Source organism: Coffea eugenioides, chromosome 3 (assembly GCF_003713205.1).
Source record: "Coffea eugenioides isolate CCC68of chromosome 3, Ceug_1.0, whole genome shotgun sequence".
In the NCBI taxonomy this organism is placed as follows: Eukaryota; Viridiplantae; Streptophyta; class Magnoliopsida; order Gentianales; family Rubiaceae; genus Coffea; species Coffea eugenioides.
The window spans coordinates 38,997,746-39,017,704 of record NC_040037.1 but is presented as its reverse complement, the minus strand read 5'-3'; the positions used below and the strand labels follow the sequence as shown (position 1 = coordinate 39,017,704).

The following is a 19,959-nucleotide window of genomic DNA, read 5'->3' as shown; positions in this document are numbered from 1 at the left end:
GTTTTACTTCCTATCCCCTGTAACTATTCATTGTAATCAGGAAGTAAGACTTGAGGGATTTTCACCCTTAACTGTAGTTTAATTAAACAGATCCTGCTGATGCAAGAGTCTATCTGTACGACACTGTGAGGAAATGAATAGTTGTATGTTCCTCTTCTACAGTAATACTCTTAATTCTTGCGCAAGTGCATTGAAATGACAAATTAAAAGACAAAACCAGTAAACTAATGATTAATACATCCATAAAGAAATGCATTGATTATCCTGTTTATGCATGCAGGCAAACATTCTATGCCTGTTCTTTATTGCTTTTTAAACTTACCTGATGATATGTGATTCATAGACATGGCCAATTTAGTTCAGCTTCACTTCCAGTGCATAGTTAACGATATGTTTGATTACTTGGTCATGTCTACATTATAGGTGAATGCAAGTAGACAGATGTTCCCGCTTGACCAAATTATAGGTGATTTTACAACTTTCACGGTGGACCACTGCATATTTGCTTGAGATATTTTCGTCAATGTTTTGAAACTCGGACCGTTAATTGAACCGATGAGATGCTCAGGTCGAAATTCAACCGATCGGGTCGATTCAATCCTGATTCAATGAATTTTTTAAAAAATAATTTATATATATATGTGTACAAAATAAGACATGCAATGAACTAATTTAAGATTTTACATGATGAAAAGTTTGATATTTTCAAAGAACTTGGATTTTCACTAATCAATTTTTAAAAGTATAAGTTGAAACAAACAAATTTCATCACAATTTCAATTGTATCTATCAAAAAAATTATCTTAAATCCAACCCAAAAATACCACAATATTCTCAAATTATACAAAATTCACGTCTTTGGAAATTAGACATTGTGAGTTTAAATTTTAATTCACGTTTTTTGGATTTAGAGATTGCAACTTTTAAAAAAAAAAAGAAGAAGAAGAAGAAGAAGCTTGGAGTTTGGAGGAAATCAGAAAAATAGAAATAAAGATGCAAACTTGATAAGAGGCAAAAAATGAGAATAAAGTGAGTGAATATGACATTTAATATTTAATTTTTAGGGTTAAGGAAAACTTATTCTTTTTTTAATTTTTTTCAATTTAATAGACAAAAACTAAAAAAAAAAACCGTTGATTCAACGGTTCAATCCGATTCGCATTGTTCGACGATTCTTGCTGGTTTTTAAGTCCAATCAATCCAAAGTATGAATCGGATCAGAGCTATGAAAGGTTCGCGGTCCGATCTGGTTTTCAAAACAATGCTTAATGGTAAGCCAAATTTTAAGCTAAAGTAGAATCTTGTGCTGTTCAACATTTATGTGGTATATGTTCCCACTGCAATCGCTGCACGAGCTTTGCAACTAATGATCAATTATTGATAATTCGGTGCAAAGCAAAGTAATTTTCCTCATCACAGCTTATGTAAAAGCCCCGAGTGAATTCACAAAACAATGAACAATTATTTACAGGCTCACAAACCAGCAAGTGAACTTGATTGTAAAAAATGAGTAATTTATTTCTAATCGTCTAATGCTAAGAACATAGAATAAATTTTTTCCTTTAATTTCTTAGACTGAAAAATGGATTTATGATAATTTACTAATCATAAGGATACACACACACATATGTACATATATATACACACATATACATATGTATGTATGCATGTGTATGTGTGTATGTGCATATACATATACACACATATGTATATATGATGTGCAGTTGCAGCTATTATGGGTGAAAAAGGAATACTCCATATGCAACATGTAATAAGATTCATGTGGCAACGAGAAAGATGATAGTCATAATGCTAACCCTTAAAAAATTGCCAAACAAAAAAATGGTTCAACTCTAGAACAAATTTTTCTTTATCTGCTTATGCACATCAATCATATTTGGTTGAACACTCGGCGGAATGTTCATAACAATATGGATTAACAAGAGAAATTAATGTTTACAATCACAATAGGTAGATCCAAGCTTTAAGGGAAGCCTCCTCCAATGGGATCTTTCAAGCTGATGGGTTGATAGTTTTCCTAATGGGAATCCAGGCACATCTAAATGGGCATAACCCTTCAAAACACTCATTTGCACAACCAAAACCAAAATCGCCAGAGAATTTTTTTCCGGTGGAAGAAGCAAGTGCATCAAAGCCACACTATGTTGTATCACCCACAGTTATCAGGAATTGGTTACAGTAAGTGTGAAAAATACAAGATTAGCTTTTATCAGGAGCCGCTTAAGACAATATTGGTCTATCCAGTCTTCATGTTAATACCCCTAATGGCAAGTAAACACCCACGCTATAAGTGCCCAGCAAAATGGCCCTGCAATTAATTTGAAATAATCAGAAGTGCCTCTGCGGGAACAACTCCAAACACTTTCAGCGTGAAACTTCGCATCAAAATCACAAGCTTTTGCACATTGTCAACACGGTGAAATAAACTACCCAACAAAGGCACCAAATAACAATCGGAAGAACAGGAATGTTGTGCAGTAACTACCTCAACAACTCTAATCCTCAGTTTAAAATGCAAATCCTCAGTTTAAAATGCAAAAAAAGTCTCCATATAAGCTCTATTTATGCATCAATGAAGCTACATAAGCATAAATAAAGCTACATAAACCATTGCGTAAACTGAACCCTGTCAATAACTGGAAATCACGAACTAAAGTTGACAAGTCACACCATTATCTTACTGACTCACATTGTTCCAGTAAAAAGAACCTTCAACTTCCTGGTTTTGAACTTGAAGTGAGCCTCTTAGAGGTATATTCAGTTGCAAGATCATATAAACAAGGTCATATTTCCCATAGAGTTCCTAATCTAGAGAAAGAGAGGACAGAAAAAGAAAACACTCTAGACAAACAAACAGCATGTTGAACCAGTCAGGACATGATTTGTGATCTACATTGATATCAAAAGAAATATTCAAGTATAAAATGCATGACTTCGATCAACTTTTTGCCACCAATTGGACAAAGGTGCCCCTTCAAAACCCTATGACTAGTATATCTACAAATACATCAAGCACAAGCAAATTCAAAAAACTTGTTTAGCACCAGGTGCATACCATTCTCCATGTCTAAGTCCTTACATGATGATCAAGACAGCAGCAAAACTAATGAAAAGAGCCTTGAAACTAAAATTGTTGAAAGACGAAAAGATTCTGTGCAGAGTAAGAATCTTGCATCCTCTGAATAAGAACCAAATTAAGTAATTGACTTCTTCAACAGTCTAGATGAAATTGGCAGCTCAGGGATAAGACAAAAAACCAAGCTTAACAGAGTTGGTTAAATCATCAGTTTCCTAGTTGAAATGCAATGCCCATACTTAGCTTACTTAGGTTTTAGACTAAGAAAAATAAAAAAATGGGAAAAAAAAAAAGACTAACCAAGTAAGAGTAAAACAACATTTGCATCTAGGAAATCATTATCCCAGAATAGCCGCCAACTTCATCTGCTAGAATGAGGAAAAACTGGTTAAATGAATAGTTGGCTTCTCAAGACATGATGCCTATTAAATGTTACAGGCAACATGTCAATAGATGTAAAAAGTCCCCATGTATGGGTTTTGCTAAATATATATGTGTGTGTGTGTGGGTGTCCTTTTTTCAAATATAGCAAATTATAAAAGTTCTGTCAAAATAAGCACTACCATTAGCCAACCTACTATGGCTTCAAAAAAGGGTGAAAACTTATTTCTCAAGATGTTATAAGCAATTAAAAACCTTTGGCTTCAAAAAGCCCTCAACTATGATAGCACCTTTAAGCACATAAATATATATTCCTTGGACAAAACATAAAACTGCATATGTTTATACAAATGTCCACATGTATCTACAAAACCCAGTGTACAATATATGTGGTAAAGATGTAGGAGATTCTGCAGCACATAAGACTGACCATCAGATTTTGAGTGTGAGTCAGATAGAAAAGAAGGCACAGAAAATTAAAAGTAGCCACAAATACCCAAAATTCCAAACAAATAGGCATGACTCTATAAGTGAAAATCAAGAGTACACTCCTATTTATTTGTATTCTGAAGAAATTTAAAAAGGAAGTTACACAAGACACCAACTTTTGCTCTATATTATGTGAGAAATGGAAGAACTTACACCAAGTCTATTCTATTGTGTCTTTTTTTCCTTGTTCAGCATGCCTGGAATCTTTCTCAACAATTTATGATCAAGCTTTCTGTACTGCACCTGAACAGAATCATAAGCCACCACCAACTTGGTATCGATTTGATCTTGGTACTTGTCATACAGAAAAGGTAGCGAGAGACTAAGAAGAACCCCTGATTCAAAAGAAAAGAAGGAAGTCCAAGTTAATCATATGTCAGAAAGGCTTGTAAAATCTGACTCCAAAGAATCAAGCAGCAAAATATCTCACCAATGTATAGCAAAGAAAGAAAGTTGAAAAAGCTGCCAATGTATGACACCAGCCACAATCCTGCAGCAACCTGACCAAAGCCACCCGAACTTAAACATCACACAATTCATTTTACCAATTAGATTTGAAATATGCAAAAAGCATCACAAGAACAATAAAACACACCTGAACAAAGAGCTTCAAGTTCCCACCAATAGCAATGTCACATGCAATCAACAGCACATTGTTAATCCACCCTCTCGTAACATCAGCAGCCTTGGTCACAGTTTCCTCCGAAACCACCAGATCAGGAAGAGGAGGTAGAGGTCTAAAATTGCATCAATTTTCATTCCAACACATCGAAAAGGAAAAGCACATCATTTGATAACTCTTAAAGTAAAAGATCAACCATTTTCAGACTCCAGGCTACTGAAATGCCTCCTACTCCATTCAACCATTTCTTTCCCCTATATACCCAGCTGGACATTATGCAGTTTTCAGTGATTATGCCAAGTAATTATTAGTACCACTAGTTCAATACTTTACCAAACAAATGCTTCAAAGCATGACTGAAAATTGAGAACAGCAATTATGAATCGAATACGCATGAGTTACCTATTAAGAAGCGATGCAGATTTAGCCCAGAAGAAGAGTATAACAACGAGAAGCAAGATGACATTGGAAATGAAGGTTAAAAGATTATAACCCGCCCGTTCGAAAAGGAACCAAAGAGTGGTTGAACCCACAAGCACGGCAGCGCTTGTACCCCATCTCCTCCACATCAACACATCAGCAACTGTACCCACAATAGCAGAAACCAAAGGCCAAAAAAGAAAACAATCAAAATACATTGAAACCAACTCCAAACAACTACACAGCCTATACGAAACTAATACCAAGTGATTACCCAACAGCAAATTCTAATGGTCCATACATATCATTCCATTTAAAAAAACAGATATACTCAACAAAACAGAAAAAATTTCACCATCTAAGTCAATGAAAATGAGAATCAATTAGAAACTGGTGCAGCCAAAAAAAAAAAATTTAAAAGTCAGCATACTACGCAGTAAAAACAAGTCTTCCCCACCAATACATATAACCTAATCTGAACACCATTTAACCAAATGAATCGCACCGGATTCCAATAGTCTTGATAAATAATACATGCGTAGGAGAAATTGCATTGGTGCATGTTTACATGAACAACAGGAAAGAAAGAGAGGAAGGAAATGTATAGTACCAGAACCACAGCCAAGAGCTTGATGGACTGAAGAAGAATGCCGATGAGAGTCTCCCATGGCCGGCCGGTTTAGGGTTTTCCGATGATTAATTTTTGGAAAAATTATTTGGATTGGGAGGATGAATTTTTGAAGGTGGGGTCGGAATTGGGCGAAGGGGTAGTAATATTGCACAATTGGTGGAGGCTGGTGAGCTGTAACTTTGTACCTATCACTGCCACTTTTTAACCTTTTTTTTTTTTTTGCTTTGTTTATAACTACTTTTCCAATTGATTGGATTAATTAAGTACAAATTTTTCTTTAAATTGCATATGCATTGAGGATTTATTATACATACTCAACTTTCAATATATTTTCCTAGCTGAATGTTGGAATGATTAACGAGTAATGAAATTATATGGTTCTCTGCAAGAAAAAAAAATGCATTGCTGAGTAGAATTTTTAGATTGTTCTACTCCTATTTTATATATATATATATATATATATATATATATATAATTTAGGAGTGTCCCGACCTTTATTTGGCCAGACTAATCCCCTAAGGCCAGCAAAGCCCCGCCCAAAGATGCCAGCGAGTTACTTCACAGAAGTCGAATCCGAGACCTTGCAGTAAAGATTAACAACTAGTCCCGATTGATATATATATATATAACTTAGGAGTGTCCCAACCTTTATTTGGCCAGACTAATCCCCTAAGGCCAGCAAAGCCTCGCCCAAAGATACCAGCGAGTTACTTCACAAAAGTCGAACCCGAGACCTTGCAGTAAAGACTAACGACTAGTCCCGATTGATACTCCTATTATATACTTTTCTTAGTTTCTGATGTAATATACTAATAATCATCAAATTGTGATATAATTCAGCTACGTTGTTTTATTTTCTTTATACATGAAGTAAATTTTAAAAGCAAATAGAGTGATGCATATAATTAACAGATGGACCCAAAAAACAAAAATCATACTGCACCTGACATAAATAACTGGCGTTTAAGATTATAACTTAATTCGATTCTGGACAAAATAGTAGTAATGGCTTAATTTGAGAGCTAAACTAGAACGCAAATCTTTAGCCTTGTGGTTATGACTGCTTGGTTCTCTTGGAACAAGAAAATCACAGATGGAAAGAGTACAAAGCATGAAATCGGTCTCAACAAGAAAAAATGATGAGTGAAACCCTTCTCTTTTACGTTAAGTGGACTGTAGACCAAGGGGACTTTTTGCCAAAAAGTTCAGCAGTATCATTGGCTTTCAGGCAATGAGCAGCTGTGAATAGGCTCCTTAAAGAATACTACTACTTGCCAAACCAGCAGTACCACTAGCATACAGGTTTCTTCAAAAAACAGTGAAAGAACCAGAGAATTGGAATGCATGGCAAGAGGTCCCAAAAACTTGGGATGAAAAAAAAAAAAGAACAAAATTAAAAGGCAAGTCAAGATCTCAGCCGTAGCACACAAATTAATTTAGTTATGCACAGGATGGAAGTCATATTTTCAAGATACACTTTGCTACAACGCAGTTCACTCCTGGTTTCTTTCATTCCGCAGAACTTCACCTGGTGACGGAAGGTTCTACTGTAGTTAGAAATTCTCTGTCCAAGTGCTCTATCTCAAGGGTTAGTTCACAAAAATTTTTCTAGCATCATACATGTCATAACCCCCAATAACAAAGCGTCCCTTGCTTTCTCCAGGCTAAAGAGCTCATTTTTCAGCCATGCCTCCAAAGACACACCCCCCCCCCCCAAAAAAATGGAAGCACCGCTGTGAATCAAATGTTAATTACATGTCAACTTCATCATTTGAATCTGCATCATCATCTGAGGATTCGTCCTTCTTATGTTCTGCTCCCCCATCATTTACTTTGGTCTTCTTCTCTTTCTTTCTCTGTTTTTTCTTTTGGCGTTTCATTCGTTTCTTTGCTGTGCGCTCCTCCGCAGCTTTTAATCTTTCTTCCCTCCTCATATTAAATTCTGCTATTTCTTTTCTTTTTTGGTGGTCCACATCCATCCTCGCAAGTCGATCTTGCTCTTTACGTCTCATTTGCCGATACTGTCTCCCAGAAAATGCATGAAAGAGTTAAGATCTTCATCACCATTAACAGATGGTAATTGAGTTAAATAAATACCATACCATCGATGTTAGGCAACTTTCTGGACTAGACAGATAAACATTGAAAAGACAAAACACACGCAACACTACTGCTCATGAAAAGGGAAAATACCCACAAGTGCCCATCTTACCCAAAAAATAAATCTGGTGAAATACAGTAACTACCTATGGCCACCTTATGCCTTCAGTAGGCGCTTATGTTAAGCAAAGCTCCCCTTCACCCACAAAGGAGGCTAAACACAGGTCTCTTGTTATCAAGTTCAGTTGGTCCAACTAACTGCTTGTTCCCCAGATAAAAATTGCAAAACACCCAGCTCCAGCCCAAGCCACCCATTGCTCCCAAGCGATAAAATGATGGCCAGTTCTTGAACTGGAACACACTAGAAGTTCACTAGTTTAACAATTAATGAATCCAATAAAAGATAGTGATTCAGGTCATAGAAAAATGAACTAAACTAATGCCATTTGTTTCTCACTTGTCAGTACTTTATGCTCAAACCGAAAAAGTCATAGTTTTCCAGTCACTAATAGCTCTGGTTTCTCAATAGTCTTCCTTGGGTTCCTCAAAATCTTGAAATGGGTAATTCCATGCATTAAGGTTTTCTGGTAGACGCTCAACAGGGCTCGGATTGTTTAGATTGGGAGGTGCTTGGAATTGAGGTTCAGTAGAGTTCAAAATTTGGTGAATGCACAAAGAGAAAAGGCTATTCTTCCATATTTTAGATGCCAACATGTACATCGGGTGCACCAACAGCCCATGTAGTCTCTTTTTCTTTTTTCTTTTTTATTTTTGTCTCGTCCTTGTGCCCAGCAGCTGGAAACCAAATCACCAGTACTGAAGCTATAGATTCTCAACGTCTGAAGGCTTTCATTGCAGTGGCAAAAGAAATTCCTTTACTTACAAGTGATTAAGCCAATCAATTAATTTCTTCACTAAGATGCTATATTGAGTACTGACCCGGTAAACACAATTAACACAACAATAATCAGTAAATGTAATACACACTGTAAATATTCATTCAAACAAGGGACGCCAGCATCAGTTCTGTGAAAAGGCACCATAGAGGAAATCATAATCTGTTAGCATCAACTCAGCTGTTCTCAATCATGTAATAAAAGCTGTTGTCAGCCATTAAGACACAGTTAGTTTGTCAGTTGATGTGAGCTAATCATGAAATAATTTGCTGGATTCTACGAAATTTAGGACTTCTGTCGAAGTGCCCCTCTAAATCTTCTGATATCTTCTCAATTCACAGATTATTAAAAGCTACATTTTTTCGAAAACATATCATCGTCAATTTTACATCAGCATTGCGGAACCATTCTCAGTTATTATACTTTGGCTGGACTTAATACAATCTGCAAACATCTAATTAAACAGCCGAGCCAAACTCCAATGACAAAGAACCTAACTTGGATTAGTGATAGGGTTAGGTTAGGACTGTATAACGGAAAATTGATAGAATCTAGGGTTTAGGACTTCAGGCAGAAGAAAGAACTAATAATTACCTGGTGGAAGTCACCGGAGCCAGAACCTGCAGAGCTACCGGAGGTGTTACTAACACGAACGGGGACGCAGTCGATGATACGGCGGAGCTTGACCTCGAGATCCTCCTCCTCGGGGTTAGGAGCTGGCGGAGTGTACTCTACCAGTGCATTGGATGACGAAGAAAGTGACGACGAAGACGGAGGACGAGGCGGCTTCTCCGACGTCGCTACCACTTGCAAGTCGCCGGCGGCAACTGACACCATCGCCCTACTTCCTCTTCCTCCTCCTGACGACATTACGTCTCCAATCTCTTGGTCTCTGCAAAACGCTCAAAAGCCCAGCAAAATTGGGGGGTTTCCGGTTCGGTCTGATTTCGATTGATCAATCTATTCCTTGGGCCACCCTTCCGGTTTCTTAAATTTTGGAACCGGAACCGGTCGAACCGTTAAAAAGTATAGTTTTAACTTTTAACTAGAGGTACAAACGCGCCCCGGAATCGAGTCTCAACTTAGTTTTATGAAACTCGAATTCGAACTTGATCTCGACGAGTTCAAAATGTAAAGATCGAGTTTGACTTTAAAAACATAAAAACATAACTATTTATTTTTTAAAAATAAATAAAATAATAATTTTTAACAAATAATAAAATATTAAGGATATATATATATATAAAAACAAGCCGACTCGCGAGCTAATGAATCGAATATCTTTGAATTCAAAATTGAGTTCAATTTGATTTGCTCGAATTCGACTCAAGTTCGATGTTGATCATTCTTGATTGATTGAAAAAGTAAATTAAGGAGGGTCAATCTCTAAATTTTGGTATTTATCTATTTTTTGTTTTAATCGCATTTTTTTTGAGAATTTCTTGTATTTTCATCTGCCTCTATTCATTTCATTTTTATGTTTTTGTTTTGAATGCATTAGAAAATCTTTTGAATGTATTTTTTACTTTTTGATTTTCTTTTTATATTAGACTAAATAATATAGATTTCTATAACTATATTTATTTTTATATATAGAGTAGAGAATGGCAATTAGAATGAACTATTCATGAATGACAAATCGCAAAATTCTCTACACCTAAAAAAGGCAGAAAGATCCAATCAAATCATTACATTATATTGACAATTTCAAAAAACTGTTCATACTATGATCATAGTATGACAGTGGTTGGGCAAGTAGGCCCCCATCATCTAGTGGTTCAGGATATCTCTCTTTCAAAGAAGCAGCGGGGATTCGACTTCCCCTAAAGGTAGGGTACTGAAAGGAATTTAATTATGGATTATCAATAAATCTAAAAGTGTTCTTCTTAGGTCGATGCTCGAGCGGTTAATGCGGATGGACTGTAAATTCGTTGGCAATATGTCTACGCTGATTCAAATCCATCTTAGCCCAATAATTCGCCCAATTCACCAATTCAATTTATCATGAGAGGGTATAACCTCCTATCTTTCATAAAGACTCGATGTGGAGATAAAAAAAATAAAAATCTCTGCAAGATCCCTTTCGCTGGCATTGTAGTTCAATTGGTTAGAGCACCGCCTTGTCAAGGCGGAAGCTACAAGTTCGAGCCCCGCTAGTCCCGACGGATCCAATAAATACAGCAATAAATCCATCTCCTCCTTTCTATGAACTATGAAAGGGGTGAGGCATTAGTTCATTCCCAAATCAAAAGGAGGTTAAGTTTTATTTCTTTACTTTTGGTAGGATAAAAACATATGTGGGTGAATTATTACAGTTAGTAATAACATTATAATAAGTATTCCAAGAAATACTGAGTCTACTTTTTTTATTGTTCCCGATCCGTGGATAGAATACTATATATGTTTTTTGGGGGGAAGGCACGCATACACAAAATGAAATTCACAATCAAAAATGAATTTAACTTCAACAAAATTCTTCTAATAGAATACTCTTTTAGATTAAATAATTTAATTTTTCTTTCTGAGCTCGAACTTGAGCTGTTTGCAAGCGACTCGATTTGTTTGCAACCTTAGTTTTAACATATTATCGACCGTGCTTCTAATGTAAATTCCTTGCCTTTATTTTTCTTGGTTCTAAATTTATTTCCTTATTTTTATAAATTGATTTTAGAACAGCAATTGTATCCAAAACGAACCTTTTTTTGTGACATAATTGGATGAAATCTTAATCAGAACCTAAGATTTGAGAAAATTATGTTTTAAAATTCGGATCGAGGAGTGATTTCATAAAACTCAGGAATCAAATGTCAATGAGTTCAACTGGATTGGATCCATATTAAAAATCGAGTGACATCATAAATATATATTACTTTTTTTATATAGAAAAATGACTATAAATGTACTAGTTATTTTAATTTGCCCAACAAATTAATAAAAGATAACCAAACTCCAAAGTCAACAAATGACAAATCATGGTTAAATACTTAAAAAAGAATCTCATGTAAAACACAAAAATTAATCCTCAAATTAATTGTTAATTTTTCTGAAGTTCGAAATGACCTTTATAAGTCTAAATCTTTTTTAGAGGATAAGTCTTGAACAAAATTAAGTCTAATATTTATAAGTTTGCGTTTTACAATTAAACTGAAAATGAAATATAATTTCCATTTTTAAAAAAAAAAAAAAAACCAGAAAACCCAAAAAAAGAAAAGAAAAGCATATTAGTAGTTGATTCAGAAGCCACCCTAGGTACTCCATAGAGTTTGTTTCCCTGCATATTAAACTTCATATCCAATATGACAGTCGACACAATTCGTGCAATAGTTCTCTTATTCAGGATAACTTTGATCCAACTGAGTAAACTCTCCTATATCAGACTCATTTGGCATGGTGACAATTTGCTGCATTTTGAACCCCAGAATAATTACTACATTTCTCATAGTATAGCTCGTGTTGCTACTATTCTGAGGAACTAGAAATGTAAAATTTATGCATGAGAACTATTGAAGAGCTCTTAAGAAGATAAGACTGCAGTCTTGAGCAGCAACAGTCATCACCAGTCCAACCCTTGGGGATGCAGCTCTGAATGAAGCATCAATCAGAAACAGCTTTGAATGAAGTAACTTACCTGTAAAACGTTTGATTTACTATATGTGAACGCTCTTACGTCCAAACATGCATGCAGTATATGGTAGTACTTTCTAAACACTGGCAAAATGCTTTCATGCTGACACAAGCAAGACCTAAAGATGTGCATATACCACGAAAGCAAGGATTGTAGGATGCTTACCAAACTCCCACCTGAGTGTGAACGAACAGTTTCTGTAATGCCATCAGCTTCAATATCATTTGAGCACCTGCAATTGAATAATTAGGAGTAAAGTAAAATTAACAAGCTCTGCATGGTTATGTCCAGTTCACCTGAGAGCTAAAAAAAAATCAATTTAAAAACAAAAGCCAAATCCCATTTATGCTTTTCGTCTGAGCTGATCTAAGACTCCTTCAAGTAAAATTTCAGCTCTATTTCCATGGAAAGGTTTATCAGGATGCAGAAGAAGATGATACTGATAGTTTACAGCCATTTAGAAACCAGAAAGAACAGTATTAATGAGATGGTAAACTTAACAGGGAGAAATCAACAAGGCCAGGTAGAGTGTAAACAAAATTAACCCCCACCATAACATTAGGCGCAACTGGTAGTGAGCATGACTATTCACCTCAATCAACAATCCAATAGTAATTCATTTCAAAAGCAATAACAACAGCCAAAAATGAACAAAACAGCTAAGTCCAAGAACAGCGAATCTGAAAGCAAAATGGGCCTGCTACCTGCTACTCAAGTTAGGAACCAAGGGATATTACTCTCAGATCACAATAGGAACAGCCACTTTGTTATGTCATCATGGTGAAGGAAGCGCAACTGTATTGCTAGCGGACTCAAAACAACTGCAACCTGGAGCTTTTAATAAGCTTCTTTGTTCCATGGATTTCCAGCTCATCCTTGAACTGTCCCATAAGCCTGCAGCAGCATACATTCCTGCAATAACCACATAGTTGGCCGAGTTCTCGGGTTCAACTTTCACTAAATGTTTGGCAGCTACTTCACCAAGATAAGTATTTCCATGAATGTAACATCCACCAAGAATCGTACTCCATAGAGTCGCATTCTGCTCAATATTCATGTTTTGCATCAGAGTATAGGCTTCCTCCAAATATCCTCTGCGTGCAAAGAGGTCTACAAGACAAGAATAGTGCGCAGCTGTTGGAGAAATATTATAGTTGCTCACCATTTTGTTGAAACACGTCCATCCTTCACCGGTCAAACCAGAATGGCTACACGCTGAAAGAAGAGACAGTAATGTCACATAATTGGGCTTCAATCCTTCATCTTCCAACTTCTTGTAAAGTGAAACAGCCTCATTTCCATAGCCATTCCTTCCAAAGCCAGTAATGAGAGTTGTCCAAGTAATAATATTTTTCTCCTCCATTTCATCAAAAATATGCTTTGCATCTCCTATCTCTCCTGATTTAGCGTACATGTCAATCAAAGCATTACCCATGGCCACATCCTTATGAGTTGGATACTTTAATGCAAGACAATGTATTTGTTTCCCCAAGAGCAAAGAAGCTGTATTTGCACATATACTGAGCAAAGAACAGAGCACGATATTATCAACTGCTACATGCATCAGACGTACTTCATTGAAGAGTTGCACAGCCTCATTGATATTTTTACCATTGTGGGCATATCCTGTGATCAATGCGGTGCATGATATAATGTCTTTATTCTGCATATTTTTGTACAGATGTCTTGCATTGTCGACACTACCACATTTTACATAGGCATCAATCAAAGAACCAGTCAAACTACTATGTGATGCAAAACCTAGTTTAATGATGAAACCATGTACCAGACCAACTTTTCCAAGTCCAACACAGGCTCTCAAAACATTTCCAAAGGTGAAGTAATCCGGCAGCAAACCTATTGCTGTTTAGTGTAAGTATGATAGAAAGAAATAATTCAACCAAAAAAAAAATAAAAAGGAGAGGACCAAAACTCGAATATTAGCACAAAGTTCATCTCTTTGGGCATACCTTCCCTTAGCATTAGATGAAACATATAGAATGCATTGTCATGGAATCCTTGAATAACAAAACCACCAATAATCGCATTCCAAGATACCAAATCCCTCTCCATCATCGAACTGAAAACCGAAAAAGCATCCTCCATTCTCCCACATTTTGAATACAAGTCAACCAGTGCACTTTGAACAAACAAATTCTCCACAAACCTACTCTTCTGGGCACACGCTTGAATCTGCTTTCCTCTGTCCAAACACACTAGCCCGGTGCAAGCCCGTAGGGCACTCCCATAAGTGTACTGATTGGATCTAACACCATCCTTGTGCATTTCAGAGAACACCTTGAGAGCTTCTTCTAATTCTCCGTTTTGAGAGTAACCCGAGATCAAGGCAGTCCAAGAAACCACACTCCTTTCAAGCATGTTATCAGATACCTTACGAGCATTTACCATGTCACCTAATTTCGAATAAAATATGATCAACTTTGTATTTAAATGGACGTTGGAACGAAAGCCATTTATTATTAGGTGTCCATGAGTTGAATGACCTTGTCTTTCGGCATTCGTGCCAATGCACAGTTGCAGAAGTTTTAAGTAAAAAGAATAATCTGGAGGCCTTGGTCCAGAAGAAAAGAATGCCAAAGCTTCTCGTAACTTTCCTGCAGTGCATGGTGACGTCGCAGTTGAACGTAGAGATGCATATCGAGGCATCAACCTTGATTGGTAGATTGGGAATTTGTTGGCATGACCAGTTAGGAACAGCAAAAGAAATCTTGTTCCTTCCTTCAGATTGGTACCAATAATCATAAACTGGAAAGAGTTCATGAAATGGCATCATCCTAGCCTTCTGGGAACTTGGGATTGTACCATCACACAGAACTTGATAGCTGTTAATTACAAACAAATGCACGTCAGACCCATTTCCAGAAATAATCCACGGAACAAAAAACTAATCAGATTTGAATAAAACATGAGCAGCCTCATTTGCCCAACATCATTTCAAAAAATTTGCAGACATCTTCAACCAAAAAGATGTGTGCCCAGGGAACTCTTTATAGGTCTATTCTTACAGAAAAATAATACTGTCTTTAGCACGGACTTAATAAAGACGGAAAAAAGAAAAATACATGAGTTACATTGAGATTGCAGCAATGACCCTCGACAAAGCAGCAAACCTTGAACAATTCAATTTAGCAGAATGGGACAGCCAACAGACGGATAAGAACCATTTTCATATTTTCTTAGAAAATTAATTAACGAACCATGATTTATGCAATACACTAATAAAAAAAAAAGAAACTAGCCAAAAAAAAAAATTAAAAGCTTCCATCTTTTTTAAATCCAACGCAACAAGATAACGAAGCAAAAACCATGAAACCCCCTAGGAAACAACCCTGATTTGTGCAATACACTAATAAAAAAAAAATAACAAAAAAGAACCCCCAAAAAAAGAAAGCGTCTATCTTTTTCAATCCAACAAGATAACAAAGCACAAACCATGAATCCCACTTAGAAACGGAATGACATACTAAGAAAAAAATGTAGCAAAAAATGATATCAGTAGAGTCTAACTAAATACAAGAAGAATTGTTGGGTACCTTTCAACAGCAGGCGGGGTAGTTTGCAGATTGCAAACTGCAGCAAGATAGTAGTAGTCTAGTGAAGTGAAATTTACTGGAGTTTTTTTTTTCGGCTTGTGTTCTGTAACTGAAATTGCATCAATGGCTGGCTTCTACAAAACAAAACTTCCTCTGAAACGGACAGATATGGGACCTCTAAAATTTGTGATCCACGACCGGACCCTTTTTCGATATGGTATTGGGCTCTCAATTCACGGGCTTCGCCCGATATACAAATTTGAGTTGTGTATGCAATCAAAAAATACATAATATTTATAGTCATATGTTTTAAATAAAATTTTTATTACTAAAACAAACTTTAATCTTTTAAATGTTTTTCATAAAATAATTTTATATTGGTAATTATAATATTTAGAGGTAGTTATATTGAGAACATGTACTTAAATAGTTAAAAGTAAAAAGTTTTAATTAGAATTATTATTGTCTATTTAATAATACTATTTTTATTCTAATTTGTATCTCGATTCATGCTAAAACCCTTCATATCACTATTTAAAAATTAAGAAAATATAATAATTCAAAATCAAAACATTGGAGATAAAAGCGCGCAGTCAAAACAGTTGACAAACTGTTTTAATTTACTTATCTACACAATTGTAAGACTATCTAGAACAATTATAAGAAAAATGTGTCAAAATTTTCATGTCTATATTTATTATTCATAAAACAACTATAATAATAATTTTAACACTATGATATGATACTTTTGATAATAATGTTTTATTATAGATTCGGGTTTATACGATGGAGAAGAAAGTGTTGAAATAATCCTTTTAAAGTTTGTAAATTTTTTTCTAACAGTGGGTTTACCATAGTTTGATAGCGAATTTTGGCCATTTCTTTTTTATTTATTGTTCATTTTGATACCAAAAAAACTGGAAAAATTTGTTTGGATTGCTTCATATTTCCCCAATTTTATTTGCTTACATCATCTTTACAATTTCCAATACACCTTTTTATCTTCCCAATATCTTTTTATCTCACATACATCACATCACAAAAAGTGCTACAGTAAAAATATTCCAAATAATCCCAAATAACTTACAATCCAAACATATCAGCAAAAACATTGGATCACATATGAAGTCAATTCATCAAAAAAATAAAATCACTCGCTCATCATTTGATTACAATAGAAGTTAGCGACAACAGTAGTAGTTCTATAGTTTTGTCAGCGAAAAATTTCATTTTTAGTATTCACATATATACCAAACAAGAAAATTTCATTAAAATGTTTAAGAGTAGTAGTAATTGTTCTTTTAAGCAATGAGAAAGGTAATAAGTAAGTGTAATTTTTAAAACTTTGAAAGAGTCAAGTGAAAAGGTTTTTAAAATTATCCCATTCCATTTTGTTTTCATCATCTTAGACATGAGAATGAGAGGCGACAATATATGCTATTATTGTCAATTAGTAATAGTACGGTATGATGGGAAGGACAAGGAGACAAGATAGCTGTCTTTGACCTATAGGCCTATCTTCATTCTCCATCTGCCCATCCACTGCCCAATTACCTTATCTTATCTTACCTTGCCAATTGGGGGCTACAAACTTTGACCTCCTAAATTGCTTACACATTTGATAATTAATAATTAAGACGTGTACAAGAAAAGAAAAAAAAAACCATTTTTGAAATATTCTCTTATTTACCTTCTCTCTTCCTAAGATGAACAAAACTTGTAACTCTTAAGTAGATTTTACAAACTAATACAGCAATAAATAAGAAAGAAAGAACAGGAATCAGGTAATAGTAAATGCTTATGACTTTCAAAGCTATTAGAAAACGAAAATGATCGGTCGGGCCCGCTCTGCTGGGGCGCTGTGGGACTAGTCGGGTGTAAGCCCGGATACCCCAGTGATGACAAAAAAAAAAAAAAAAAAAAAAAATATTAGAAAACGAAAATGCAGACATTTTGTCGTTTAGACCATTAACATATTCTTGTTAATATCTCATGTCATAAAATCGTCTTGTTCGAAAAGGGATTTTTTATCAGAAAATCTCTACAATATATTTTTTGTGAACACGTTTTTTAATAATTTTTTTATTTTATATATTTTATTAAATCGTTACGTACATTTTTTAAAAATTACATTTCAGTATCGAGAAAGTTGTACTCCACTCACACTTTTTCAGGATTCACATTACCACCGCACTTAAAAATAAGTGTATTACTAGTAGTGGTAATGATTAATGAACAGGTGAATGCTACTGCAACCTGCGGATACCTGACTTCCTTCTGGATCTGGTATCTGATATGCTTTAGATATAGTAGAAGATATAGAAGATAGATTGGGGCGGGGCGTCACCAGTCACCAGTCACTTTAATCATTTGTCACGTCCATCTTGGTCCACTCTGACTGCAGGGAGGCATCCTCCTCTGACCCATTGTATCCGGTCCCTTGACTGCTGCCATTTCTTGTCCTCCTCCCAAATTTCATCATTCCTTTTCCCATTTTCCTCCTCCTCCGTCTCTCTGCGGTCTGCATCTGCTTCCTCATGATGGACATGGTCTCATCTTCAGAAGCAAATAATAATGAGCAAAACGCACGGAACCCCACAACAACATCCTCCTCCTCATCATCACCATTGCCGGCGGTAGTAGTCTCATCATCATCATCATCATCACTACGAGGAGGAGAAACTAGGCATGAGCCAAGACCTCTTTCTGGGATAGGAGGAGTGGGAGGCACTCATCCGGGTTTCATGGGAAAGCACAGAATGACAGCTGCCATAGGCTATCTTGATCAGCAAATCCAAATCATCCAGGTCCCTCTTCTGTTATTGCATTTTTTGTTGACAGATTTTTGGATCCATTTATCCAAATAACCTTTTTTTTTAATTGCAGATTTCTTGAATTTGTTTATGTCTGTGTACCTAAATTCTGAATAAGCTTTCACTTTTTCATCCAGGAAGAACTAGACCAGCTCGATACACTGGGTCAATCGTCTGTCGTTTGCAAAGAGTAAGTTTTAGAAATCAGAAGTCAAAAGGGGCTTTCTTTTACCTGTTTTTCTTGATTATCCTTCAGTTGCCTTCACCACTTGATTGCCTATGCCTGTTTGGGGATGTACTAATATACCTATCCAGTGTTTAAAAGGACTTGCATTATCTAGTGTAGTACTAGTACTGTAACTTTTTCCAAGATGGGCTCTTGCTTGTTTCCAGGATTTGACATTTGGACAAAAAAATTTTGCTTTGGATTTTTCACCTATTTGGCAAAATGGCTGACCATATTAGCAGTCTATCTTTTGTTAATACAACTCCATCTTGCACGTATGATGTAACTTTCACAAATGGATTGATCTTAAAATGCTGTAATTAAAAGTAACCAAAAGCTGATCACTGCAGCCAGCCAAATTTGGCTATTGTCTTCAAAACTAATTTTTCTGAACGATCATTCTATCAAACTGTTTTTGTCTTGAAGCTTACAAATCACTACTTTTGTTTCAAGCATAAAATGAAAATGTGAAAGAAAACTTTTCATTAGTCCATTGTTATATCCTTTTGCAGGCTTATCACCAGCATTGAGTCTGTTCCAGATGCTCTACTTCCTGAGTAAGGGCTTTCATCACTGTTACATTTCAGATTTCAGTAGTGTTTACTTATCAGTCGCCAGGAGTGAATTTTGCATTGATCTGCAATTTTACAGGACTAAAGGCCCTGTGGAGACTGGCTGGGATAGATGGTTTCAAGGAGGCCATGGCTCGAGAAATCGCAAAAAGTGGATTTGAGAGCAGGCTCTATAACTTCTTGACGAAATATACAGTACAGGGTGGGGGTGTGGAAGGAAAAGAGCTTCTACAGCTCTAGTGCTGCTATTTGGGCAATTTTTTGGTGCTAGAAATTTTCATATGTTGTAATACTAATGTGAAGGCATATGCTATCTAGCCTATGTTGACTGGCACTGCATTGTTTTGTTTTGATTGAGCGTGAAATGAAGCAATTTTAGATAATGAAAACTGTTCATGAAGATATGGACACATTAATACAGTTGCAAGTCATTTGCTTCCTGACTTTTTTTTTTACATGGAATTTTGAAAGAAAAGGAAATTCAGATAATTGTCTTCTGCGTTCAGATTGCAGTGATTTGAGGAACAGGAGGA

At 35.8% G+C, this 19,959-nt stretch overlaps 4 protein-coding genes across 5 annotated transcripts; 1 reads left to right on the top strand and 3 right to left on the bottom strand.

Moving 5' to 3' along the window:
• Positions 1 to 1,843: 1,843 nt before the first annotated feature.
• Positions 1,844 to 5,770, bottom strand: LOC113765301 (reticulon-like protein B11). Its single transcript, XM_027309429.1, has 6 exons — positions 5,620 to 5,770; positions 4,992 to 5,172; positions 4,563 to 4,704; positions 4,398 to 4,467; positions 4,121 to 4,302; positions 1,844 to 2,329 (listed from the first exon to the last, which is right to left on the bottom strand). Exons 1-5 carry the CDS (start codon positions 5,675 to 5,677, stop codon positions 4,133 to 4,135), a joined length of 621 nt encoding a protein of 206 aa, XP_027165230.1. The 5' UTR covers positions 5,678 to 5,770; the 3' UTR covers positions 1,844 to 2,329; positions 4,121 to 4,132.
• A 1,263-nt stretch (positions 5,771 to 7,033) lies between these two features.
• LOC113765572 (PRKR-interacting protein 1) lies at positions 7,034 to 9,550 on the bottom strand. Its single transcript, XM_027309799.1, has 2 exons — positions 9,231 to 9,550; positions 7,034 to 7,661 (listed from the first exon to the last, which is right to left on the bottom strand). The coding sequence occupies exons 1-2, from the start codon at positions 9,504 to 9,506 to the stop codon at positions 7,392 to 7,394; spliced, it is 546 nt and encodes a 181-aa protein (XP_027165600.1). The 5' UTR covers positions 9,507 to 9,550; the 3' UTR covers positions 7,034 to 7,391.
• A 2,318-nt stretch (positions 9,551 to 11,868) lies between these two features.
• On the bottom strand, positions 11,869 to 15,957 carry LOC113764491 (pentatricopeptide repeat-containing protein At3g20730). Of its 2 annotated transcripts, none has more exons than XM_027308407.1 (5): positions 15,816 to 15,957; positions 14,232 to 15,104; positions 12,966 to 14,124; positions 12,427 to 12,493; positions 11,869 to 12,264 (listed from the first exon to the last, which is right to left on the bottom strand). In XM_027308407.1, exons 2-3 carry the CDS (start codon positions 15,040 to 15,042, stop codon positions 13,037 to 13,039), a joined length of 1,899 nt encoding a protein of 632 aa, XP_027164208.1. In that variant the 5' UTR covers positions 15,043 to 15,104; positions 15,816 to 15,957; the 3' UTR covers positions 11,869 to 12,264; positions 12,427 to 12,493; positions 12,966 to 13,036. The 2 variants fall into 2 exon arrangements, with proteins under 2 accessions (XP_027164208.1, XP_027164209.1); XM_027308408.1 differs by having other exon boundaries at positions 12,966 to 14,118.
• A 2,194-nt stretch (positions 15,958 to 18,151) lies between these two features.
• LOC113765435 (guanine nucleotide-binding protein subunit gamma 2-like) lies at positions 18,152 to 19,862 on the top strand. The gene is made up of 4 exons (XM_027309610.1): positions 18,152 to 18,622; positions 18,766 to 18,818; positions 19,367 to 19,411; positions 19,506 to 19,862. The coding sequence occupies exons 1-4, from the start codon at positions 18,353 to 18,355 to the stop codon at positions 19,585 to 19,587; spliced, it is 450 nt and encodes a 149-aa protein (XP_027165411.1). The 5' UTR covers positions 18,152 to 18,352; the 3' UTR covers positions 19,588 to 19,862.
• The last annotated feature ends 97 nt before the right edge of the window (positions 19,863 to 19,959 follow it).